This window comes from Narcine bancroftii, chromosome 4 (genome assembly GCF_036971445.1).
Source record: "Narcine bancroftii isolate sNarBan1 chromosome 4, sNarBan1.hap1, whole genome shotgun sequence".
Lineage (NCBI taxonomy): Eukaryota > Metazoa > Chordata > Chondrichthyes > Torpediniformes > Narcinidae > Narcine > Narcine bancroftii.
Window position 1 is genome coordinate 232,264,687 of NC_091472.1, and position 26,515 is coordinate 232,291,201.

Here is a 26,515-nt window from a genome sequence, read left to right on the forward strand (position 1 = left end):
TTCTTGGAGCTGTCTGAGGGCAAAGACCATGACAGTAGTTCCTCTGTTTGCACGAAAGCTACACTGTGATTCTGGGAGGACATTTTCTTTGTTAGGTCTTAGTTTTAACTTGCAAATCATTTCCAAAACTAAATGAAGTCCATTTGCTTTTCTCATTATCTTATTGAGTTAACGTGATTTTTCTATGAGCAAATTCTATATTCATGAATTGTTAATGTAACTGAGAATATCACACATCTTTGGTCATTTCAGGAAAAGAACATTGTGTGCATCTTCCTTCACAACCTAGTTTATTTGAACATAGAAATCATTGAAGAACAAAGAACTGAAGTTAAATTCTCTTAAGGATATATTTGTACAAGACAACTTGAATCTGGCAAGTAACCTAGCAGTGTTGGGTATCCTTTCAGTTTATTTGGCTGAATCACCTTCTTGTTCTATAGTGAAAATATGACATGAAAAATTTTTATTCATTTGCAGTAAAACTAAGACTTGCCCAACCTTTGAACATCTATTTCTTACATTTTCTTTGAGGAAAAGAAAATTGTTAACAGTTACTTCATTGTGGTAAAAATGGATGATGCCTGTAACATTTGTATTTTGTAGGATTTTTAGTACAAGTTGTACCTTCTTATCCAGCGCTCTGTGGTCCAGCAACTCCCGTGGTCCAGCACATTTTATTCTGCCGCCAGTAGTACAAACTCCTTACAGATAGCACGGGACTTCAACTCTGGTCCCGATCGCTGGTGCTGTAAAGGCATTGGGCTAACCGTGCTGCCCCACAGTATTATTTCCTGTTTTAAGCTTTGTTATACCTTTGATATGTTTACATAGGGGGTTCCCTTAGGAGTCAATTTCTGTTTCCGTCATTTTCTGTGATTTAGCAATCGCCAGGTCCCAACATCATCGAATTAAAGAGATATAACCTGTATTTCTATCCGACTAACATATTCAGAAATATGAAATTACAAAATGTGCATGGTTTCAATGTTTTCCTCTTGAAAGGATATACTGACTTAATTGAAAATGAAATATCTCCAGTTCACAGTCAGCAAAGAATCAACCTCCCATGTAAATCCCTGCTGAAAATATATTTTGTTGTTCAAGTCTACAAAGAAATCTGTTGGAAACAAAGTTCTGTGCCCTATTTATTTGCAATTTTGGAACTGTAGGCAGCTGTGCCATTGTGTGGAAGTGAAGTTAACTGATAAAATTTTTGATGGTAAACATTGTTCTACTAGTAGATTTAGAATAGCCATGCTTGACTGAGATTTGAGCACTTGTATTTACTATCTAGTAAAACAGTTAACCTACATTTCCCCTCTTTTTCCTTCTGCCTCCCCTGTTCGTGCATTGTCGAAGGGGACCGCAATTTGCGAGTTTGCTAAATGGTGTTGCAACAAACAAGAGTGGACAGGAAGTTTCTCCAACATGCAGAGCTCTAACTGACATTGTGTATCGATTTTCTTCAGTCTTTCTATAGTGGGAATTCACCGAGACTTCTTCTCACCCTCCATTTCATCACTTTCATTTAGGATCCGGCCTAGAGAAAGTAACTCCAGTAGTCATGGAGATTTTGGTTTGGTTGAGTAAGAGGATTTTTCTATTTTTCAGTTTGATGATGCTTGTCATTTCAGGTACATTAATAAAAAGGTATAGTCTACACTAGGTATTAATCGAGTCAGAGGTAAGCAGCACAGAAATAGACCCATCAATCCATCTTATCCATGCTGATCAAGCTAGTCCCATTTATCTACCTCTCAACCATTCTTATCCATGTCCTACCAAAATATCTTTTGAACATTACAATTGTCCTTGCTCCTACTGGCAGTTCATTGTATATACCTAGCTCTCTCATATCCTTTTTAAATAATTTCCCTCTCATCTTAAATCTATGCTCTCTAGTTTTAGATTCCCCTTTTTGAGAAAAAAGACTATGACTTTCATTGCATATCTATGTCCCTCATGAAATTATAAACCTCTGTTAGTTCCCTCCTCAGCCTTCCACATTTAAGTATATTTATCACAAAATACCAAACATAGTGAGAAGGATGATGGAGGGTTCTATCAGGTGCCAACAGCAGATTTTTAGTTTAACTTGGACATAATGTGAGCACAGACATGTGGGCCGAAGGGCCTGTTCCTGTTCTGTAAACAGAGCAACGAGTTATGTTTAACATTACACAGAGATGCTTGTAAAGCACAATTTACCAAGTGTAAATGAAAATAAATGAAAATAATCCAGAAATAAAAACTAACTGGGCATTGTGAACTTTCACTCAATTATAATCTGAATTGTTAACTTCAGTTTAAATCTTTTATCGTGTTCTCATGGCTATTTGCAGTACAGCTTTGGGAAGCATGAAAGAATGGACCATTTCTATGTATAACATCACAGTATCAATTTGACAGGATTTTCCTTGTCATGCTGATTTTGTAATTTAAATTACGTTGATACTATTCAAAATATGTTTATTGCATATTTTAGCAAAGTATAATATTTAAAATGGGTAATACCACATAAATACATTAACAAAGTGAATGAAATCACCCCAGTTGTAAGCATAAAAATTAGAGGCTTCTTGTATAGGTCACTACTGTTTAAGAACAACAAAGCTTCTACCACTGAAAGTAACTGAAATTCAAAAGAAGCTGAAACTACTTGAGTGGGCTGCTACTAAGAAGCCTGTAATTTGTGTAGCTGCTTTGTTGAAGTTAGCATTAAGTGTTCTGATTCTCAAGATGAAGAGGTGATCTTTGTCATCTGCCCACGCATGCTTCCTGTTAAACAGCAGACCAATCTCTCCCGCTCTGACTACAGATTCATTGTCTAGCACCCACACAGAATCAAATGGTATATTCTTAAAACTTGCCATTAAAACCTGAATGCGTGCTGAACCAAAAGACCCTGTAATTGACTAGTAATTCACTATGGGGAAACAAGTAGTTTCCTGAGCAAGCACTGGAGGAAGCGCACACAATTTCTCTTAAGGCTCAGGATTGCAACTGTTTTCATTTTGTTGTTTTGTTGATGACGTAAAGGAATAATGATTATGCAAAAGACAGTTTTAATCATGATTGGTTTTGTAGTTGTTCAGAACTAGATTTATTGGATTGTTTTTATTTCTCTTGATTTAAAATGGAGTTGTGGTCATGTTTGACTTTTAAGGTTTAGCTTTGGTGAACAAATCTTGTGTAGAATGAAAACATCTCTAAATTGAATTACTTGCAGAAATTTTGTTTCCATTCACCTCCAACATGTTTGTTTAAAAAGTCATAATTAGTGTTTACTTGGAAGTATATGTTTTAAAATGTCATACCATGATGAAATTGCATGTTTCTTCAGAAATTTGCTAAATTTATTTGCATTTATGATGATGGATGTTGTGAATTTGTTTTTTATTTGGTAATTAACTTGATAATGCAAGTTCATATTCTGTTAACAGGACAATGCTATTTATACAACACAGTTCATTGGCAGCCTGCTAATTTTGCTGAGCCTCTGTTTCCTGCAGCTTTCTTTGCATAAAGAATTTCATTTCCTTCTGAACTTAACACAAGATATCGCATATAAGGCAGCTATTCCCTTTGTAAGTGGGAGTTTTGAATGGCGTCAGTATTTCTCCAGAAATGAACTCTTTTCCTCTTCCAATTGAGGTGTGGAATCCTGCAGCATTTTTTTTACAACATCGGATGATGCAGTATTTTTTTGTGGCTCAGCATGAAATAGCTCACAGTGTTGGTGTCATGCAGTGCCAGGTGCTTTTAATCATTTCCATCTGATAGTGCAGACAAAAACTATTATAGTTTTAAGTTCACTATAGCAGTGTTGCATTGATGAACATTTGGATTCTGTATTTTTAAAACTGCTCCAGATTATGCAAATTGGCTTAGTTGTCAATCCAACTGAAGTTATTGAGTTATGTCATGTCATTACTGACCATCTTGAATGTAAACTAAATTTTCTTGCTTTTTTGGAAAATAAGGGTTCTCATCTTGAAGTAACAATTGCAGCTAGACTAACTTGTCTTTTGTACTCTAATATGCCATAAAGAAAATATGCCAATTCATTACATTTAATGTATGCATCCAAATTATATAGACAAAGTGGAGATGGATTGATAAATAAACTTGTAATGTTTTGTGTTCTTGGCCTTGGACAATTGATTGAACCAAATGTAACTTGTGTGATGCAACTGATTGTTGCATCTTGCACAGTATATATCGTCACAACTTGCTATATATAAATCAATGTGGCTCTATCTTCTCCTTCCCAACCCCACCAAAATGAGATGAGGCATCATCTCAACATGAAGCACTTAAGACTTTCTAAATTTCAATAAAATCGCCTCTCACTCTTCTAAACTCTGGATATCTTAGGCTCAATCTGCTTTCTCTTTCATTATGAGGTAACCCTTCTTACTGAGAATCAATGTGTAAAGACACTTACTTCCCTGTCATGACTTCAATAAGTGAGCCAAAACTGTGGGAGGTACACCTGTTCGGATCTCACCAAATTCTTGTCAGATTCTACTGGTCTTCAATCTCTAATCATTTGAACTGTTTATCGTAAATCTCTGGTGCTCCAGCAACCTTGAAACTTTGGACTGACAGATTTTCCTGACCATTGGATATTATAACTAATACCCCAACACATCTTTTTCATATGTTATGAACTACTGTTTTAAAATTTTGCATAAGAATAAAGGGAATGAAGAAGACAGGGTCACTCTGAGATGGAATAGGGTGCAGCACATAATTCCTGCTGAGCTGGAATTACTGGGATTTCTGAGTCGTCACATCATTAATTATCATTTTTACTATTTATCCTTTGTTCTGGCTGTATCTCACTTTTTATTGTATCAACAAACTATAATACAGTATAATGGCACCATCATTTAAATCATTAAAATATATTGGAAATGTCTGAAGTTTAAACACTCATCCCACTGGTTACAGTTTTCCAACTTGAAAATGACTTCTTTACCCTCAATATTATGTGCCTTTGCCTTCTCATGTATGGCACTTTTTCCAGTATTTGTAGAAATGCAAATAGAGAATATCAATTGGTTTGCCATTGTTTACCTTATGAACCCTACTATATTTGTCAAATATGATTTTTTTTTCCCAATACTGCTGACTCAGCCTTAAATTTTCTAAATGTTAATGACCTCTTCTTTAATACTGGTCTGGCTTCTGTAATTCAGTGCTTTCTGTCGCCTTCCTGCCTTTAATTGTAGTTGTGTGTGGTTTTTCCAGAATCGGAGGATATTTGAAGGGTCACTACTAACACATCTACTGTCTCCGCAACCTCCTTTAAAACCTTAAAAACAGATCAACTGACCCACCTTTATCTCCATTATTTTGTCTCATCTTTTTCAGTGTTTTGTTTCCTTGCTGTTTGTCCTTTGATAATCTTGTAATATAATAGTTTACTGCCTCTGTAGTTTACTCTCAGTAGATCCTTTTCCTCCACTCCGTCCCTCTGTTTAAAAAAAAATTTGTTACAGACAGTTGGGGTCCAGGTGCCCTCTGGTGCCAAACTGAAGTAGTAGAACTTGATTGAGAGCCTTGACCTGTCCTATAAATTATGAACTATGGGGGAGTGGTTACATTTTTTTAAACAAGGATATGATAAAAATTTTATAACACAACTGGTTCTATAATTAGTGTTTAGAAGCAAACAGAAGAATATTTACATTTAAAATTTTCTACCAATATTAATTATATAATTGATATCAATTAGCAATAGCTTTATGGTAGTCCCAACATCCAAGGACAAAAACAAAATTAATTGGGATTTCTTTGGCAAATTAGCATAAGTATAACAATTATTAGTTCACAATTTATTGTGAGTAAGTGAGCCTAATTTTTAGTGGTTCATTTCTAACTTGTACACACTGAAAAATGTGTCTGATCGTGTGGACCTGTCCAACTGTTAAACTTAATTGTTAATATTCACAAGAAAGAAAACCCCTAATGTACTTTTAAAATGTAGCAAAGATCTGTAATCAATGATCTGCTTGCCTTTTTTTGTTTTCTCTAAGTCCAGTAAAGTTTATTTAGCTGATTATTTGTAGCATTTATTTCACAACACTGGTTTGACAGAAATTACATGAAAAATCACAGTTGTGGCAAATGGCTTTAAACTTTTCAGATAGTGCTGGGAAATGGTGAATTCAATACCAAACTAGATCCTGAACATCTTAGTTTGTAGTTCCCATTAATAATTGCAATCCAGTGACAGGAAGTGAGCATGTATGGACATTAGGTTAGAATGGAATCATGCACAATGACAAATAAGCAGCCAGTATTTCCACTTGATCTTGGTTTGTGGCTGTTGGTGTAAGATGGGGCAGTGGGTTAGTAAAACCCTAACCTAGCAAAGAGAAAAGTTGAGACCCTGTCAAAGGTGGTACTTCCTGATTAAAATTTGAACAGGTCCTGAAGAAATGTACTTTACCCTGGCTCCACATTCAATTATACTTTTTCTAAAAAAAGGCTCAGGATTATATTCACAAAATGTAATTTTTGCTGTTTCATTTAACAGCATCTGAGCCAAACTTAAAGGTACGGTCCAGACTAAAACAGAAAGTGGCAGAGAGAAGAAGTAGTCCTTTACTTCGGCGAAAAGATGGCAGCGCCATAACCACACTTAAAAAAAGACCCATGGATGTTCCAGGTATGTTAACAGTGAGTAAAAAGTGGCTGTCAGTGAAGGGCATTCTTTAGTGTCTTTTTAATTTAAATATCAATGCCAATTCCTGAGTTTTTTTTTATGTTGAGCTGATAAAATAAGCTTTTGTAATTCTGTTTGGGAAAGCATTAAATAATTTGTGTATAATGAATATTACTGTGATTATCAAAATAAGAAAGCTGCTTATGAATATTTGGCCATAATTAAGCCTCCATTGATTGGCTAACAGTAATTAGAAAATTTCAAAAGATCACATTTTTAGTGTTGAGGTTTAATTCTAACCCATTACACTGAATGCTTAAAATTTTAAGACCTGTGGAAATAAAATAAAAGCACGCCCTTCAACTCACTTGAATATACCCTTCCAATCCCATAATGCTTAGCATGGGGTGGTTTTTTTTTGTTTGAGAAGTCAGAGAGCTTTAGCTTATTTTAAAGTTTATTCTTCCTCTGTAATGCCCCTAGCTCAGAAAGTCCAAATAGATTAACACCACAGACCACAGGCTAATTGTTTCTGACACTTATACATGTGACTAGCCAGCACCTTAGGCATGTTTGACAAGATCAATTGATACAAAATGATTTTAGGTCCTCATCTGTGCAGAATTCTAACCACATATACCATACCTGCAAAAAATGCAGATCTTAGCTGGAGACCTGCTTCAGTGTTAGACAGAGGGCTTCACCCTACCTGTGCTACTGTGCAGAAGGTAAAAGGTATCTGTCTTCTTGCTGGAAGGCATCTTCTTTAACATACATTGCTATTGGTTGCCTTGCAAACCCCCACCCTTTGCACTCTCAGAAGATGACCCAGTCTCGGAATATCTTCTTGCCTGATCACCTCTTCAGATTATTTCACCACTCCAAAACTCTTAACAACATCTGTCCTGTGATCCTCTACCCAGTTCTCTTTCTCTGTGACTTTCCCTCTCTAATGGTGGTCTGTGGGGTATGTCCCATTCTGCTGTACGTGACACCTTGAATTGCTTGTGCAGTAGTTTCCCCTTTCAAAGTACAAATCAAGAATTGTCATTTGTATGTCTTGAGTTCCAAGCCCTGGTCAGATCCTTGCGACAAATACCCCTTTTACACATCAATCCCACTTCATTGGCATGTTAACGATATGTCTCTAAAGCCAACTCAAGTCGTTCTCACTGAACCAATTAAAGCCGGGGCAGTGGACCTTTCAGACAGGAGCCGACCAGATACTGAATCTGATCACTGAGAATTTGAATTTTTGGCTATTTGGAAGCAGATTTTGCATTATTTATTTTTTCTGTACTTGCTCAGAGGATTTATTTACTTTTGAAAGTTAAATGATTTAAAACTAAGATGTGATATCAAAATATAACAAGTTCTTATCCTTCTGCAAAGGTGTGCAGTGGAAACAAATTTTGCAATTTGCTTTTACTCTTGTCAAATGCACAAATTATCTGAATATTGATAATGTATTGAGCTTCATTTTGTTGTTGCATTTATTGTGGTATACAAGAGTTTTGTCACTTTAAGAGAAAATAGTAGGGGAATGCTTCAAGATGAATCATTCCTTTTTTGTTGTCCTGTGCTCTCTAATTCGATGTAAGAACTTTCAGTTATTTAGTCTTTCTTGATCTTGAATACAAAGCATTTTAAAATAACGGTAGGATTTTTAAACCTAGTTACTGTTGCATTGGAAGAAGTATGAAGGTTGTACAAAGACCTATGTGGCAATGGTGAGATAAATTTGAAGGATTGGCAGGACATGGGAGAAATTCCCTCCATAATAGCGTTATGAGATCTTTTGTATCCAACTAAGAGTGCCTCATTTAAAAGACAGCCGCTTTAACAGCATAGCACACCCTCATTATGGTCAGCCTGTGTGTTTAAAACTCTGGAACGAACAAGCATCTTTTTAACTCAAAAGCAAGGGTGCTACCCTTGAGCCTGTCCGTCATTTTCAAGTTTGCAGGAGGAAATGTGATTGTTGTCATGACTGTTTTCTCAATGATTGAGAAGGCTGAACACATACTCAAAATATGTTAAAACATACATCCAAGTTGTTTTTCCACTTATTACAAATTAAATGGTGATTATTGTGCTGTGTACCAATTCTAATCCATACTTGGCATGAGTGATATAGAAAGTTTGAAAGGAAGCAGTTATTTTGCAAAAATGTGTGTTGCCATTAGACAAAATACTCCATCAAAATAAACATACATTAGTATCCAGAATTGCTCTCACTTCAGTTTTTGCATTATTTAATACCTAGCCAAAAATAAGGGTAAGCAAATCTCAAGACTATCTTCTCAGCTTAATCTGAGTAAATCTCACTGTATTCAAATAAAGTTGCCCTTAGACAAATTTTTCTTTTCTCTTTAACTGAAAGTATTGATTCTCTACAGAAATAGAATAATTTTTGATCAAGTCCAAACATCTGGAGAGTAATTTTGTTCTCCATTTTCATTGGAGGGGGAAATTTCATTTGATCAAGTAATGATTTAGTTCTTGTATAAATGCATTTGTAGTAAAAATTCATTAGCATCTTTTTTTCCTTTCAACCTGCAATCCTCAAGCAAAAATATCTTGATGGAACCTTTAGTTGTTCAATCTTAATTTCAGCTTACAGTCTTTCATTTTGGCACTGCTTTTATCAATCTTTTCCCTTCTTTGGAGATTCTGAGTGTCAGTTTAGAGGTCCAGTGAAGGTAGCACTGAGAAAATATTGCATAATTCTGTATTAACAGCATCTCCTGAGATTGGAATTGTATTGGATCCATAGTGCCTCATGATAAATCTATACAGAAATGTGCACCAGCATCCATATTAAATGTATCACTATTTTAACACATACTATACAATAATTAAGAACTTTTCATTGCAACATTCTGTTCTGATGACAAGGAAAATTAAATTGAAATGAAGATAAAGTCTTTTGTGATCCTTTGCATTTGGATTTGTGAACCCAGCCCCATTGTCTTGTGGCAAAACACAAATGTGATTAATTTCAAATGGAAATAAGTTCTCCGAGAAAAAGAAAATGAATATTGCTTACACAAACATACTGCTTGAGACTAGACTGCCAAAAGTTGAGACGCCTTGCGTATGAAAGATAACTCTTAAAAATAATAAAGCAAGATAAGTAATAACTAATGCCAGTGTACCTTTCATTCAATGCTCTTTTTGAGTTGATAATTTTGAAAAATAACGAGCACTGATTGGATGGTGGTTAAAGTGGCTTGTTTCTGTGCTTTTGACTCTAGTTCCATGACTATAAGCTGTCCTGTAGGATTTTTTTTAAATTCTGACAAAGTTTTGTATGTCAGCAATGATTATAATGTAGTTGATTTTTAAGTCTTAATCAGTGTATTGCTGCAAGTTATCTTGTAATATTAGTTACGTGGAGAGAGGAAGAATGAGGGAGATGAGGAGAAGGGCTTATGGATAAAGTATGGATGAAGTATGTTCACGTACAAAAGTTGAGGTAGTGATATGGTATAACAGAATTAAAAGGAGGAAAACAAGGGAAGGTGCTAAAAACATTGACATTAGATTGATGGACTTTGTTTTCGTTTTTCTTTTCAACGAGGTTCTTGCACACTAGAGGGATGATGGTATGTATTCTGTAGTTCCATTGAAATCCCATCATCAATTGGGAAAGTGTGCCAGGGACATGAAGCAAAACTAATGTCAGAGTAGCACATGACCTGCTAAACACATGGTATTCAACAATTGTCACAAAATGGACTTGGCCAGCTTGGTTTGTCAAAGAATATCACATCCATATCTGTGCACATGGAACATTAAACATTGTGCTGTGGATTAGCAAGGTCTCAAAGGCGAACCAAATGCACTTGGGTTTGGAATTGAAAGGTTGGAGAAATAGGCTACAGCACTAAAACGGCATTGTAGACCTGACCTGACAGAAACAAATGAATGTACCAATAAAGGGCAGATAGTGACTGGATAGAATCTTTAAAATCATGGATTTTTAAGAGTATATACAGAGTGAATGAGAGTGAGGCATTAATGCAAGTTGTTCACCATATTCTCAACGGGAATTCAGAAGAAACATCTTCCCTAAGATTGTTGAAAATGTGGAATTTGCATGAAGTGATATGGAGGCACTTAACAGTGGGCTGTACAAATATGTCAGAGTGAAAGGAATAGAATGGCTTATGCTGATAGATTTAGATGAGAAAAAATGTAAGGCACTGAATTGGAGCATAAGTCCTTGCGTGCTCTGTTGGGCTGTATGACCTCATTCCATGCCACAAATCTAATGTCCTTTATTAATAGGATTTGTATAATTGATGATTGCTGCGCCACCCTTGCTGCATCAGGTTTCTACGTTGGTGGGGATATGTTAAGTCCTTTATCTATTTTTGTTCATTTTCACTCTATGCAGAAACATATAGTTTAATGTTAAGCAGTGCTTAAGCCATTGAATTGTTGTGGCACAGGAGGCAATTCAGCCCATTGAATCTGTGCCAGGTTCTACTAGACTGTAGCCTGCAATCAAATTTCCCCGTGTGTTTCCCTTTCCTTTTAAGGAGCATGATTGACTCTGTGATACTTTGAACAATCTGAAAATTTTAAAAAGTGGCTAACTTCTATTTAAAGATACTATCTAGTTGAGGAATAAATCTAGCTGTATGTTTAGTGAAGATGTTTAGTTTTTGTAAGTCATTTGCACTTTCTTTAGGCTCAACATTACACTTCTAATTTCACATTTCTTGAACAATAGTGCAGTCTCTCATCGGGTCAGATAGTATTTATAACTTTTTTTAAAATTGCATTAGTTTCATATACATATGGAAAGTATAGCAGTCATAGCAAAAGTTTGGGTTTCAATAAATAAAAATAATTGAAGTTCAGAAGTAATCAGATTGGATTTACTCTTTTGATTAGAATCTGTCAGTTGCTTTAAGCTTGAACTGTCCACATATTTACTGCTATGCTCAAACGCATGCAGCAATTCAGACTTGAGATTTAGCAAAATGTTTGATTTACTTAAGAAATGTCTTTTCCAATTTTTTTTAAAAGAATGCATCCAATTTTGTTTTCATGACATTGACGTGTATTGCCTAAAAGACCTAGCTTTCTTGCAAGCCAATTAAAAATAGTGTATTTTTTTAATGCAAACTAAATCCCACTCAAAATGTTCCTCCTATTTTCAGAAAGATTAAGCAGATTGTGGGCACCATATTACATGAATTGGAAACCCAACTTGTGAGATAGTGGCAGGTGACGACATCTTCATACATATTCCAATGAACGCATTGCAATTGTTTCTTGAACACTTCACAAGAGGAGCTAGTCTTATTTCTGAGTGAATGAGGGGTTTTGCCCAATGATGTAGAAAGGATAGAGGCAACTAACTTTTGGTCCCTGATAGCTCCAAATTCAGAAGAGGAGACTTAGATGTTAAAGTCACTCATACAGTACAAACATTGGCTGCTGGAGGAACACCTCATTGTTTGCTCAAGATTCCGCCAGTTTTTTGTGTTGTCGCCCTTAAACATTTGGATACATTGTTTAATCCCTTTACACAATACTATTAATACTAGAAATTGTTTTCACTCATCTATTTTCATGATAAGGGAGGATTAATTTGATCTCCTGTGCTAAGCATGTGTAAGAGTGCCAGCTATCAGCTGTGCTCATGCACATGCTCATTTCCATTCATTGTGTCAGAAGAAAATGTGTGGAAGTAGCCATCAGTAGCGAATATTCTTGCACCTTCTTAATGGAGGTTTTTTTTTCCGGAAGATATTTCTGACTAAATAAAGAGCTGACTTAATAGGCAATTAAAATGTAAATCATTGAAGCTTTAATTATGCTTCCTCTCTATAAAAAGGCAGCTCAACAATCAATATAAAGCAACAAATGTTTTTCTATCATAATTGTAAAACACATGCCCATTTTTGCAAAGATTGGGAACTCCAGCTAAACCAGTGAAACAGGAAACACACAGTATAGTGAAACACGAAAGTTTGCAGACGCTGTGATTGTAGTCAAAATGTGCAGATGCTGGAGGAACTCATCCGGTATTGCAGGCCCGAAACATCGGTAATATATCTTTACCTCCTATGGATGCTGCAAGACCGGATGAGTTCCTCCAGCATCTGTGTTTAGAACTAATAATGCAGAGTAATGCACCAGTCTTGTGTGTTGCCCAAAATCATTCTTAATTGGCTTCAAATAAAATTATGTGTTTAAAACCATCATTGCATTCAATTCCATTGAATTGAACAGGTCAGTTAGGTTAAAATTGCCTGCTAGGACTTGATAATTGTGAGGTGTTTGTGAAAAAGGGGCTTTTGCAAAATAGCTTCCATGATTACTTCTGCATACCTACATAAAGAAAAAGTACATGGGCTGAGAGAACCACCTTTTAATAAACATGATTGCCAAAAAATGCTGGCAGATTTACTCAAAAGGAGAGTGTGAGTTTTTTGGGAACTCAGGATATAAAGGCTGCTGGGCAATTTTATTTGAGATAGAGTGATACATTATTTTATACTTATGCTCTATTATATTCACCCATGTACAGTTAAGACAATAATGATTTGTATTGGGTCTTATTTTTTTCCAATTTGCTTCAACCTTGTCCACTACTTAGGAAAAATGAGAATATCCAATATAATGAAATAGTGCTATATTAATGGAGCAGTATCAAGACTTGGACTCCTCATCTAAAGGCATGAGTATTGATTTTGCAACAACAGCTGGGAAATGTAAATTCAAGGAATTAAGTCTGGATATTCCTCTTAGAAGTGGTGAACATACAACCACTGATTGTTTCAAAGTTCAGTCTGGTTCACTGGCCTTCTTCAATAAAGGAAATCTACTGTCCTTATCTGCTGTGGCCATCCATGACTTATTCCAGGCTTCCCACTGGTGTTGTCTCACAACTATCTCAAGTTGGCCTGCAATGTAAAGATAACAATAAATTAATGCTGTTCTGGCCATTTACGTACACATCCTGATGTCATAAGGAAGAAATGAAGTACTTCGTAAAGCTGAAATTTCTACTGCAAGTTGAAGTAAATGCTGCAAATGGGACCAAGTGGTAATTTCATAGCAGTTTAATTCGCAGACCATCTGTGTTGTTATCAATTGACAGATATGGCATAGCCTTAATTGGGATTTTTTAATTACTAAAAAATTTTTACTGCACAAATTCCTCACATTGTTGACAGTTGCCAAACCAGAACCATGGACCAAGTATTGGATGCTATTATAACATTCAGAGTCTTTCTTTCTTTGGCTTGGCTTTGCAGATGAAAATTTATGGAGGGGGTAAATGTCCACGTCAGCTGCAGGCTCGTTTGTGGCTGACAAGTCCGATGCGGGACAGGCAGACACGGTTGCAGCGGTTGCAGGGGAAAATTGGTTGGTTGGGGTTGGGTGTTGGGTTTTTCCTCCTTTGCCTTTTGTCAGTGAGGTGGGCTCTGCGGTCTTCTTCAAAGGAGGTTGCTGCCCGCCAAACTGTGAGGCGTCAAGATGCACGGTTTGAGGCGATATCAGCCCACTGGCGGTGGTCAATGTGGCAGGCACCAAGAGATTTCTTTAGGCAGTCCTTGTACCTTTTCTTTGGTGCACCTCTGTCACGGTGGCCAGTGGAGAGCTCGCCATATAACACGATCTTGGGAAGGCGATGGTCCTCCATTCTGGAGACGTGACCCACCCAGCGCAGCTGGATCTTCAGCAGCGTGGACTCGATGCTGTCGACCTCTGCCATCTCGAGTACTTCGACGTTAGGGATGAAAGCGCTCCAATGAATGTTGAGGATGGAGCGGAGACAACGCTGGTGGAAGTGTTCTAGGAGCCGTAGGTGATGCCGGTAGAGGACCCATGATTCGGAGCCGAACAGGAGTGTGGGTATGACAACGGCTCTGTATACGCTTATCTTTGTGAGGTTTTTCAGTTGGTTGTTTTTCCAGACTCTTTTGTGTAGTCTTCCAAAGGCGCTATTTGCCTTGGCGAGTCTGTTGTCTATCTCGTTGTCGATCCTTGCATCTGATGAAATGGTGCAGCCGAGATAGGTAAACTGGTTGACCGTTTTGAGTTTTGTGTGCCCGATGGAGATGTGGGGGGGGCTGGTAGTCATGGTGGGGAGCTGGCTGATGGAGGACCTCAGTTTTCTTCAGGCTGACTTCCAGGCCAAACATTTTGGCAGTTTCCGCAAAGCAGGACGTCAAGCGCTGGAGAGCTGGCTCTGAATGGGCAACTAAAGCGGCTGCAAAGAGTAGTTCACGGACAAGTTGCTCTTGTGTCTTGGTGTGAGCTTGCAGGCGCCTCAGATTGAAGAGACTGCCATCCGTGCGGTACCGCACAGAACATTCAGAGTACATTTGGACAAATATACGAATAGGAATGGCTTGGGAAGATGTTGATCAAATGCAGTCCAGAGTGGAAATTTGATAGGCATGGATGAGTTGACCTCAAGAGGCTGTTCCATGTGATATGACTCTATAGCCCCTTTTACATAGAACCCTCAAGCCTGCTTTCCTGGTGTTTATACGCTTCACTTACCTGCATGATGCAGAAAAGGTGGCTGGATGGGTCCCTCTCGCTCCATGTTTCCTCCTCCAAGGACCTAGTGTCAGAAGTGGATCAAAGTCGCACTGCCTCCTGCATAAACTGATGAGTGCTGAAACCACCTTGAAAGGGGGATGGCTGATGACATCCCAATGATATCCTCAGCCTATGACCGAAGTGCACAAATTTCTGCAGGAACGTTTTCCTGATCTTCTTCACAAGGTTCGGACATATACTCAAAAAAGGCTGTTATGATGCACAGAAGATTTGGTCTGCAAGAAACGTACTTGGTTAGCATTTGTACCTGCTGCCCAGCCTCCCATTATTATATATTTAGGGCGATTTCACTTCCGTGCTTATGTTCTACATCACAGCAGAGGGCAGCGCTGCTGTGCTTTACATCCTGTCCCTTTTGCCCTGGGAAGCCGGCTCGCCACATAAAAAGATTCAGTGATCCATTTTCAACATGAACACTGAATCCACCTTTCCATTTCCCCTTTTTCATAGACTGTGAGTTGGGCAATAAGATTGCTTTTCTTATGACTCTGAGATGCCAACGTTCCTGAGAAAAAAGGAGCAAGAAAAAGTGGGATGGGAGCGCTTTGGTTTTGAATCGTTTATGGAGTGACATATGTTGCCAGGTGATTCTAGAAGGAGACACACTGCCATCTTCTGAAGTGCATTTAAGGATAGGCAGTAATTATGACCTTTACAGTGATCTCCTGAGAGATTATATTTTTTAAAAAGTAGTCATTGCCCTATTCTTAAATGAATTAACAGGAGTTACTTTCAGGTAGTATGCGGAGTCTGGAGTCTTCTCAATTTAATTTTTTTTTGTTTTCAGATTCCGCTTGCAACAGCGCTCCAGGATCTGGCCCAAGCTCACCCAACAACAGTTCTAACAACATCACTGCAGAAAATGGTATAGCTGGACCAGCCACCAGCATCCCAACTGAGGTAACTTCATTGCAACTGCTTCTTGTGATAAAGTTACTGATTCTATCATTCCAGGCGTAGCACATTCTTTTATCAAAATTGCTACAGGAAATATTCTTTGGCTCCTTTTAATTGCCGTTGAAAAGGAATAAAAGTGATTAAGATTAAGCACTGGTGTCGGTGACCAAAATTTTATGCTACTTTGGTTCTTGAGGTAATTTTGTACCCCGCTAAAAATTTACACCGGTGATTGAAACATGCTCCTATACAAAATTTTACAACATTAAATTGATATTGCATCTTTCTGGATTGATATTATTAAGACATGATATTTCTAGAACATTTTGACCCTTATCAAGGAATGCGGGCAATAAGAATGTGAAAACAAAGGAAATGTCAATCAACAAGTTCACAATCTAGATGTATCATCAAAATAATGATTTCATAAAACTGATTGCAGAATTTAATATTCATAACTTGCAAGATCTTCTTTTGTAAAACCCAAATTAATTTAGTTCAGTCAATGCTAATTATCTGGTCTTGGTCATTAATATTTGGCTGGCTTTATTGCAAAAGTACCTGTTAATCACATCTTCAAAGTGGCTTCTTTACAATTTAAGTGTATACCTACATCAATAAATTCGTGTTCATCTTCAAGGATAAGCAAGTTGCTTCCTCGCCAGCACTTATTTTAATCATACTTCTCAGCATTCGGCGAAATTACTGTGAAAAGAAAAAGCTGAGAATTATGCAAAAATAAATCTTTGATATTTGCATTAAAACATGAGAAAGTGTCAACAGATTGATGAAGTCATTAATTTTGCAGTTATGTGCAGGAATGCTGGAACTTTTTGGTTTAGGTGCCACCATTTTACAGTTTATTACATGTTCACAGGAGAACATAGACATCTCAAGTATGCTGGTTATTCTTCAACAGCTTTTCCCTGTTATCCCTTAAAGTTTAATAGGAGTGGGTCCCAGTGAGCAGGAGCAAAAGAAATGTAGGCCTGGTAAATTTAAATAGAGTGCAGGAAACCAAGTTCAGGTGAGTTTAAATAAGCATTTCATTTCAACAAAAAAACTGAGAAATTAAAATGTTCCCACAAAATATGCAAGGCATCTTGGTAGTAGTTAAACTATTAAGTAGCAGCACAGAAGAGGACATTTGATGTATGTAATCCTGTGCCGTGGGAATTCTGAGATAATTCCTCTGTGCTGGACAAGCAGATGCAGGAAGCAGCATCACTAGAAAAACATGAGCTCCAGCTGACATCGTCTTTTGGAAGTTGGTTGTTGCTTGGGCTGAGATGGAATTGATAGCCTCTGGACCTAGATCAATGAACGGCAGGTTGATCAGAGACTTTGTGTACCTTAATGAGCATTCAGTTGCAACATCTGATGGAGGAGTGTTGTCGTTTGACGAGTATAGTCATAGACAAGACCATAGCATTACAAGAAAATTATTTGTGCTGGTCAAGGGGAATTGGCAAACTTTTCAGTGGTTGCTGAAATAACCCCCCAATTTGTTGCTTCCTTGATACTACATTATCACGGAACATGTGCAGAAAAGTTTGGAGGGGTTGATGAACAGATGGAGATGTCTGTGTCCACAGTCTGGTGTGAGTCCTATGACCGCAAATTGCCAACATGTGTTCCTTGCCTCGAGTCGCCAACAGCCTGTCACCTGTGTATTCTTCAGTTGTAGAGCCCTTCACTGGTCCACTGCCCCATAGGACCATTTTCTCTGTTGCTCCTTTTCAAACGGGGTGGGGGGGGGTATTTTCTCTGTTTTCTGGTGCCCTGCCCAAGTCCTATGCTTCCCTAAGCCTGCACCACTTGAGGCTGCTGCCAGCACAGGTACTGCCATCTTGAGCCCAGACCCCGCATTTTCAGGATTTTAGAATAAAACACTGATGGCTCCTTTAACAGGGCATTTAAAGCCTGTATGGATCTATTAGTAGTAGGGCTGGGTGGTAGAAACCCATGGAGGAGCACTGTGTCTGTGCTCCCTTCTCTCCCTGGCTCTGCACCAGTGGTGGCACTGTGGTTACAACAGCTATGTCAGCACCGCTGTTTTTTATTTGAGTGGCAAGGTGATAGTGGAAACGAGGATAAAGACAGAAGTAGCGAATTGTAAATATTCCTAGATGCAAAAGGTGTTTGGAAAGATACGGTGAAGAAAGGAGGGAGAGTAGCAGTGTTGATTACTGCTGCAGTGGTGAAGAGAGAGAGAGAGAGAGAGAGAGAAGGTGGGGAGGGGGGTGTCTTGGAATGATTGATGTTAAACAAAAAAAAAAGTTATAAAAGGAAAAACAAGACAGAAATGTAGACTTTAATCTTCCATGGAGGAGGATTGTGCTAGAGTTTCAACAAAGGACAAAGTAGTTTAAACACTGGAAGAGATTAAAAAGAGACACTAGAAAGGTTACTGCACAAAGTGGAAAATCGTCTGTTTAAAATCTCAGGACACATTTGGTTTGCTGAGGGAAAGTAAGAGAGGTAAATGCAAAGTCCGGACTGTAACCTTCCAGACATTTGCAGATTTAGGAGTGATGCTTGGGGCTGAAAATCTGTGTTTAAACACTTGTTTAAAGTAAAGCAGTCATTAAGGACAAAACTGGTTGTCATAGATTGTTTAGAGAAAACCAGCATGAACTTGTAAAAGGTAAATTGATGGGATTGAAGTAAAAATGCTGGAAGAACTCTCCAGCATTTTGTCTTTTTACTTCAACCATGATGTCTACAGATTTTCATGATTTACTTCTAGTCATAGGATTTAAGCCATTGAATAAGAAGGTGCCATAGCAGCATGGATAGGTCATTAACTGACCAGAGATTAATAATGAAGGACTGTTTGTCAAATTGGAGGAGTGTAGGATGGAATTCTCAGGGGTTCAGTACCAGGATCAATGCTTTGTTAATTGGTGAACAGGAGAAAGTTTCCAGATTTGCAGAAGGTATAAAATCTGGAGCTATATTGAACAGTGAATTAGGTGACAGGCTGATGGAGTGGATGTTGTAAGTGAGGAAACACATTTGGTAGGTCTCAAAGGCAAGCATTCTAGACTCAGTTTTGGTAGTAAAGGATTTTCTTTACAGAAGGCAACCATGGGGAAAATTGGTAACACACACGCACAGTTTACAGCAGCTGTGGGGAAAAAGTAGCGGCAATGAAACAATGCACACTATTTATTATTGGGCGTGTGTAAAAAGTCGAGTCGGCAATAAACAAGGTGCATAGTTTATTAGCAATCATGGGAAAAAGTTAGGTAAGTGATAAAACACACATGGGCAATTAATACGAAAGTGGGAACAAAATACACACACATATACAACCAAGGGAAAAGTCAATACAACACCTGCACCACTTGATTCTCTGCAGCCATGGATCTATGCTATTTAGGGACAATAATCGCTCACAACCCTATTTAGTGCACAGCTCACCAACAGTTTCTCCAGTGCCATTCCACGTTTCTCATCTTGGAGTGAAGCAGAGTGGTCCCTCAAAGATGGCAAAAAAGAGAGAACAAAGCATACATGGCACCTTTATGGTGCTGGAGGGTGAGGTGGGGGGGTGGGGTCCAGCCCAGGTCGTTAACAGTGAAGGCCAATGGCTCGGTGTAAGAAAGGTTAATCCAATTACAACAGCCAATGGCCCCAAGGCAGGCTGGAGTCCAGCCCAGGTAACTTGCAGGGAGCCAATAACTCAGTGCCAGTAGGTTAAGCTGATTAAAAAAGCCAATGAGCCATGGCAAAGTACAAAGGAATTTAAAGATGCCAATGACAAAGTGTACACTAATGGATGGGGCAGGCCAAACCTTGATTGGCAGGTGGTGTGCCCTCTGATTAGGTAGGGGACAGTGATGTCATGTGACAGCCATGACTGTTCTCAATACAGTGGGTCAACTTAATGTTAAGAAATGTGCATTTCTACATATGGATAGGAATGAATGAGAACTGGAAATATAAAGTCAGGTGCAGTAGATCAAAGTGGTCAGAGAAAATGGGGGTTGCTTCATAAACCTCCTCTGGACCTAGGACACCCATCGCCAGCACATCCTTCCTTAGATATGGGGCCAAAAACTGCTCACATTGCTTCAAATGTTGTCTGACCATGCCTTGTGAAGCCTCAGCATTACATCTTTACCTTTATATTCTGATCCTATAATCTAATCGCAGTTGGGTGAGCTCACCATAGAACACGATCCCAACTGCACTGGGTGGGTCATGTATCCAGAATGGAGGACCATCGCCTTCCCAAGATCGTGTTCTATGGCGAGCTCTCCACTGGCCACCGAGACAGGTGCACCAAAGAAGAGGTACAAGGACTGCTTAAAGAAATCTCTTGGTGCCTGCCACATTGACCACCGCCAGTGGGCTGATATCGCTTCAAACCGTGCATCTTGGCGCCTCACAGTTCGGCGGGCAGCAACCTCCTTTGAAGAAGACCGCAGAGCCCACCTCACTGACAAAAGGCAAAGGAGGAAAAACCCAACACCCAACCCCAACCAACCAATTTTCCCTTGCAACCGCTGCAACTGTGCCTGCTTGTCCCGCATTGGACTTGTCAGTCACCAACGAGCATGCAGCAGACGTGGACATACCCCTCCATAAATCTTCGCCCGCGAAGCCAAGCCAAAGAATAATCTAATGGAAGAAAGAAAGTGTTCCTATTGATGGAAGGGCCAAGTATCAGATAGAATACAGGATGAAGGTAATTGTCAAAAAAAAGTGATACAAGGAAAACTTTTTTTAATTGCAAGTCATCAAGATGGAGTTAGATAGCTATTTGAAAGGAAAGATGGAGTTAGATAGCTATCTGAAAGGAAAGATGGAGTTAGATAGCTATCTGAAAGGAAAGATGGAGGCGAATTATAGTTTGCTCTTGTGTAGAGCTGGTGCAGACTGGGTGGATAAGTGACTTCCTCCTATCTTGTAACTGTTTTCTGGTTCCTCATCGAGTCCAGTAAAAGACTAAGTTGGGGCATCAGCAGAGTTAAAACATTCAACAATGACTGGGTAAAGATCCCCCTCCCAAGAGAGAATTTATGTTTGCAAGGCCTTGGCACTCTACAAGGATCACTATTGAACATTGGGCACACATGAGAACATGTTGATGAAAGGGAATCCACTAAAGTCAAGTCTAGGCTTAGCAAGGCTCTTGCCATGCAGGGAAACTGATCCATTAAAAACATACTGACTGTCCCAAAATTATTTAGCGTCTGGCCATTTAAAATTTTTTTTTTTTTTTTTGCTGAACTGATGAAAGTCATTGGTACTCCATAACAGATTAAACAGATATGTATCAAGTTACATGAAATTAGTATTTACCCAAAAGTTATAAATCTTTATTTTGGAATCCTCTTGTATATACTTTGGAAGAGTTACACACTTCATGAAATGAAAGCCTTCCTCCTTCAAAGCAGACAGCAACTCCAAAAATAATTAAGTTAAAACAAGAAGATATCAGATAGCCCTCATGTTGCTTGTAATTCTGATGGGCAGCAGGAATTCTGAGCAGTGGTATTTGCTCACTTAGTCTGGGACTTAATATGATGGGTCCATTTACATCGCCTTCATTCTACTGTTGCTTTCTATTTTTAGAATCGCAGGATAAATACTGAAAGACTAGAGGCATCTCACTCGTCTACAGTGCAAGCCCCTGAAATGGATTGAAATGTACACTTTCCCTGAACATTGGATTATTACAATGTCTAGAGCACTCTGTTGTCCACAAAATAGAAAAATAGATGTGCGATGTAATGGAGTAGATGGAGGATGAGATTGGGAGGGGAGGGGGAATCGATGACATGAGTTGGCTATAAGAAATACTTTAGAGGGCAAGCAATGCATAAGACTAGCAGAGGGTGTAGATGGGTGTAGCACATGAGAGACTTGGTGGAATGGGTGGCTGGAATTGTTCTTTCAAGTCAGAATTTGCATTACATTCACACGAAACTCAGCTTACTGCATATCAGTGTTCTTTTGAAATAATATTCAGTTTAATTTTAAAAGCTACTTTAATCAAATTGAATCTTGAGGCAGATGTTAATAGGGTACAGCATTCCATACTGTTAGCAACCATTTCTGAAGAACAAAGTCTTTTTGTACATATTTATTTGCATTGTTTGTTCATAAATTTGGGCATCATGGTCTATGTTAGCATTTGCTGCCTTTTTGCTATTCACTCTGAAGCATCAGGCAATTTCAGGGCATTCAAGAATCAAGAAAATTACTTCGGGTCTGGGAGTCGCAGATGACCCTCAAAGACACCAATCTTTACCCTCTCACTGAAAGGAAATAGGTATTTGCTTAAATATAAACTAGAAAGTAAAATTTATAACAGATGGAGAAATTAAAATTTAAAAGTACAGACATGTAGATCTTTAAAAGTAATGATATAAAAAGCAGGGTCATAAATATAATAGGATTTTGGTTCAGCTGAGGTATCAAAAGTAAATACAAGGATTTGTTGAATTTTTATGGTATTTTAACTGCTGTCATCCTGTTGTTCACTTATATACTCGTAAACATATAAGATCAGGAGAGGCCACTCAGCCCCTCGAGCCTGAAGTGCCATTCAATAAGACAATGACTGATCTGACTAGCTTGAATGCTGAATCCCTGTCAACCCTTAGTAACCTGTCACCTCCTAGCATGCCAAGAATTTATATGTCTCCACCTGAAAAATATCTTAAAAAAAGATTTCCTGCTGCTTGTGACCTTGCTGATTCTATCCATGTCCAGTTAAATGTCCAAAACTGTTCTGTCCCATAATTTTTTTAAACAAGAATGACACGTAATATTAATTTGTGGCTTCATAACAGATCACTTCTGGCAATCCATTGACACTACCTTGTGCATTTTATTTATCTGTGCAATGTGCTATTTCTAATTGACCGTGGGGATTAATTTCCAAATCCATTCCGCCCCAATTCAGCTTTCTAAGTGTTGATTTAATTTCATCTTGCAAGACACATAATACCACAACCATAACCTGAAACGATCAGTGCTTTCTGGCCTTTTTCCCTGAGAAAGGTGTCATATTTGCCAGCTTCCAATAGATGCAATTTGGATTTTTAAAGATATGGAAAATAATAAATAAAGCTTCATCTGCTTGTTCACCTGCATCCCCTAGTTGTCTGGGCTGCATCCTATCTTTAACCTGGGCCTTTTTTAATCTTATTTTACATAGTTTTCAACTTTACTGATCTGTCAAATGGCAGTTTTCATTTGCTTGTAGTACAGCTAGCTTTTACTAATCCCATTTCCCCAAGCACCATCCATGAATATAAATGGTCAGTCAATGTTTATTGTCAGGAACCTTTATCCAGACTAAATATGCCCTGAAATGTGGACTGATCATTTAGCTCCTTGGCTGCTGCCTGACCTGCTGAGTTCATGTTTGCACATGACTAATTATTGCACAAACTGGATACTCTGCCCTCAACTCCAACATACACAAGCACTTCCCTTGTCAACATCAAAACCATGGTAACTCTATCCTCTGAGTCTTCGGATCATTCCAGGTTGTTGCAGCTGACTTCTGCTGGTCATTGCTGTGATGGGAAAGTCTCCCAACAAGATGCTCAAGGAAAAAGCACACCAGAGAAGATAGAAAGATTTTCCAGTGCAAATGCAATTCCAAGGCAGAATTGATAGTGATACTCACCAAATTTTACTTAGTAGCTGCTGAATTCTCGTACATGAAAGCCAGATGACATGCCACCACTTGATTTAGTGTGAACTCATTTTAAACCTTCCCATAGATAAAAGCACTTTGGTATTTTGACAGTATAATAATATGTCAATCTGTGGTTAATCTTCTTGAAACCTGATTCTAAAATGGGAATGCTGGATGAATGAGGTTTTTTTTTAACCACAAGAACAGTAGCTTGCTGAAATACATTGTCAGTGGAACTCGATTACTGTTTTTCTCTTTCAGCCTACTTTAGCTCACAAGATCGTTGCTCGAGATGGCTCTGTGACGCAATTGCCACTGTATACATCGCCATCTTTGCCTAACATAACTTTAGGTCTTCCAGCCACGGGCCCTGCAAGTGTAAGTACTGAAGCCCCTGATTGTATGTTTATTCACTTACTGTTATTGGAGGGGGCTTAGGCTTTGGTGAAGAATTTGGGGTGTTTGGATAGGCCTGGTGCATATGAGATATCACTCCATTTTCAGTGTTTTGCTCCATCCAACCCATCAACTGTTTGCTGGAAGTAGGTTTTAACAATTGTTTAAAACAGTTATCCAGTTGTTGCTCTGTAAGTGAGATGATAAATGTAGCAGCACTGATTCACCACAGCTTGCAAATAAATAAAGAATACTCTCACTTGTTTCTTTCAGCACACACCATGAAGTTCCAATTTCTTTTATTATTCATTAGACACAACATTGCATTCTTCAACTCCCCAAACACCGCCCAGCTAAACTCCTCTGACCTCCTCACAGGTGATCCTGACACTCTCACTCTCCTCCTCCTGCATCTGAGATTCATCACCCATATACTAACACTTAACACACCTGTGCACGTCCACTATTACTCCCGTACGTTGCATCACTTACATCATCAGCGGTGGCCGGCACTGCTCCCGACAAAGGTAAGTACGTGACTGACAATAATAAGGCATGGAAATGTTATTGCTCTCTTTCGCCAAATCACACCCACCACTTGCACAGATTTGATGGAATGACCAATGACATAGATCAGAGGAATAAGGCTGGTATTCTGGAGATTTTGCAATGCATCGTGAAATTTTGATGGAGAAATTGATGCTCCCTATCTAAGCTTCGCTGTTAAGAGGCATCAAATTAGTTCCTTGCATTGTTGAAACCAGGTATTTTGAACACACTCTTACAACTTTGAAAGCATTTACCTCATCAAAACAGTAACAAAGGTCCAGAATGGAAAGGCACACATCCTCTGCAAGAAACTAGAGGGAGGATAAATACAAAATATGTTGCTTTTTCACTCCCCCCACTCTGGTGGTTTTGTGAAACCATTTGAAAGCAGAAGAATTTCTAGGTCCTTGTTATCTTTTATCCTGTGAGAAATACTATGGTTGAGGATGGGGAAAGTCAGGGACTTGTGTACACCAATTAGTTGGTTTTTAAAAGATGCTTGAAACATAGAATGCAATTGAATTCCTTAAATTTCAATTTGTAAAGAATATTTTTAAATTGCATATTTTCTAAAAATGTTATGCAAATGGAAAAATATTAATAATATCCATAAAGAAGTATTTCATTTGTTGGTTTAAAGTTTCTTATCTGTGAACTTGGAAGATATGTTCACTGATGTTGATACTTACAGCTGGGTGCTCACCTATTTCTACTGAGAATTTACAAATTTCTGAGGGTTTTTTCCAGCTTTGTTTCAGTTAACTTGTCAGAGAATATTTGGCCAGATATGTTTGTATAACTGCATTCCTCCACTGTAGTAGAATTGTAATTGTTTAAATTACTGCTTTTCCCCCCCGCCCCCCCCCCCCCCCCCCTTGCATGCAGGGAGCTGCTGGACATGCAGAAGGCGATAGAGTGAGCTTGCAAGGTCTCCCACTGAACACTCCATTTATTGCTGGTGCTCATTTGCCGCACTACTTTGCAACGGCGTTGGATAAAGATGGCTCTGGTGGACATGCACCTCTTTTGCAGCACATGGTCTTGTTAGACCAGTCTACACCTCAGAGTCCATTAGTAACCGGTAAGTAACTCCTTAAGGATGTCTTGCATTATTGGGGTAATTGTGAGAAATATTTGTCTTTCCTAATGGATAGTTAGAATGCCATGGTTTTCTAACATTAGGAAAAAAGTGAAGTCAATGAGAAGTTGAGTCCCTGCTACTTCTACTTTAAAATTAAAGGAGGCTCAATTTTTAATCTTTTTAAATTGAGCACTTTGAATTCTGCAAAATTCCTTTACCTAATATTTAATGTTAGTTCTAAAATGAGGGATATCTGGCTGATAATTATTTGTAAGCTTCTACTCTTGTTGCTAGCTTATTCATTTAAAATCTAAAGCTGAGATGACCAAATCCTCTGAGAATAGTCTCGATGTTATTTTGGCAGAGCCCCAAGGAATTGTGGACTGCTGGCTAATTGTTCAGGCAACATTGTCTGGGGAGAGGCTAAAAAAAATCCTTAAATGAGTGAAAACTATTTAACAAAATTACATTTGCACTTTAATAGCATGTTAATAAATTTAATTGAACTCTTGGTGAAATGTATTGCCAGTTTTTTTACTTGGTTATTCCATGCTTTGTCACAAAGTAAACAAACTTGGACCTCAAGTCAATACAGTTGATGAAAGCACCAGTTCATTTGCTCAGGGCCTGATTTTGGATGAGCTGATGA

The 26,515-nt window shown here is 38.4% G+C and overlaps 1 protein-coding gene and 1 long non-coding RNA gene across 15 annotated transcripts in view; one reads left to right on the plus strand and one right to left on the minus strand.

The window, feature by feature from the left end:
- hdac4 (histone deacetylase 4) overlaps positions 1–26,515 on the plus strand; it is a 481,405-nt gene that overhangs the window by 326,780 nt on the left and 128,110 nt on the right. For 13 of the 14 annotated variants that reach the window (XM_069934289.1, XM_069934292.1, XM_069934290.1 and 10 more), the window contains 4 exons: positions 6,551–6,682; positions 16,065–16,177; positions 24,102–24,218; positions 25,671–25,866. In XM_069934289.1, coding sequence (XP_069790390.1) covers positions 6,551–6,682; positions 16,065–16,177; positions 24,102–24,218; positions 25,671–25,866 — 558 coding nt within the window. The remainder of the gene's footprint in view (positions 1–6,550; positions 6,683–16,064; positions 16,178–24,101; positions 24,219–25,670; positions 25,867–26,515) is intronic. The other variant, XM_069934297.1, reaches the window with a different exon arrangement.
- LOC138761709 (uncharacterized) overlaps positions 12,809–26,515 on the minus strand; it is a 42,650-nt gene continuing 28,943 nt past the window's right edge. Inside the window, exons 2-3 of the long non-coding RNA XR_011356444.1 lie at positions 16,788–16,879; positions 12,809–13,605 (exon numbers count right to left, since the gene is read on the minus strand). This is a non-coding gene — a long non-coding RNA (uncharacterized lncRNA). The remainder of the gene's footprint in view (positions 13,606–16,787; positions 16,880–26,515) is intronic.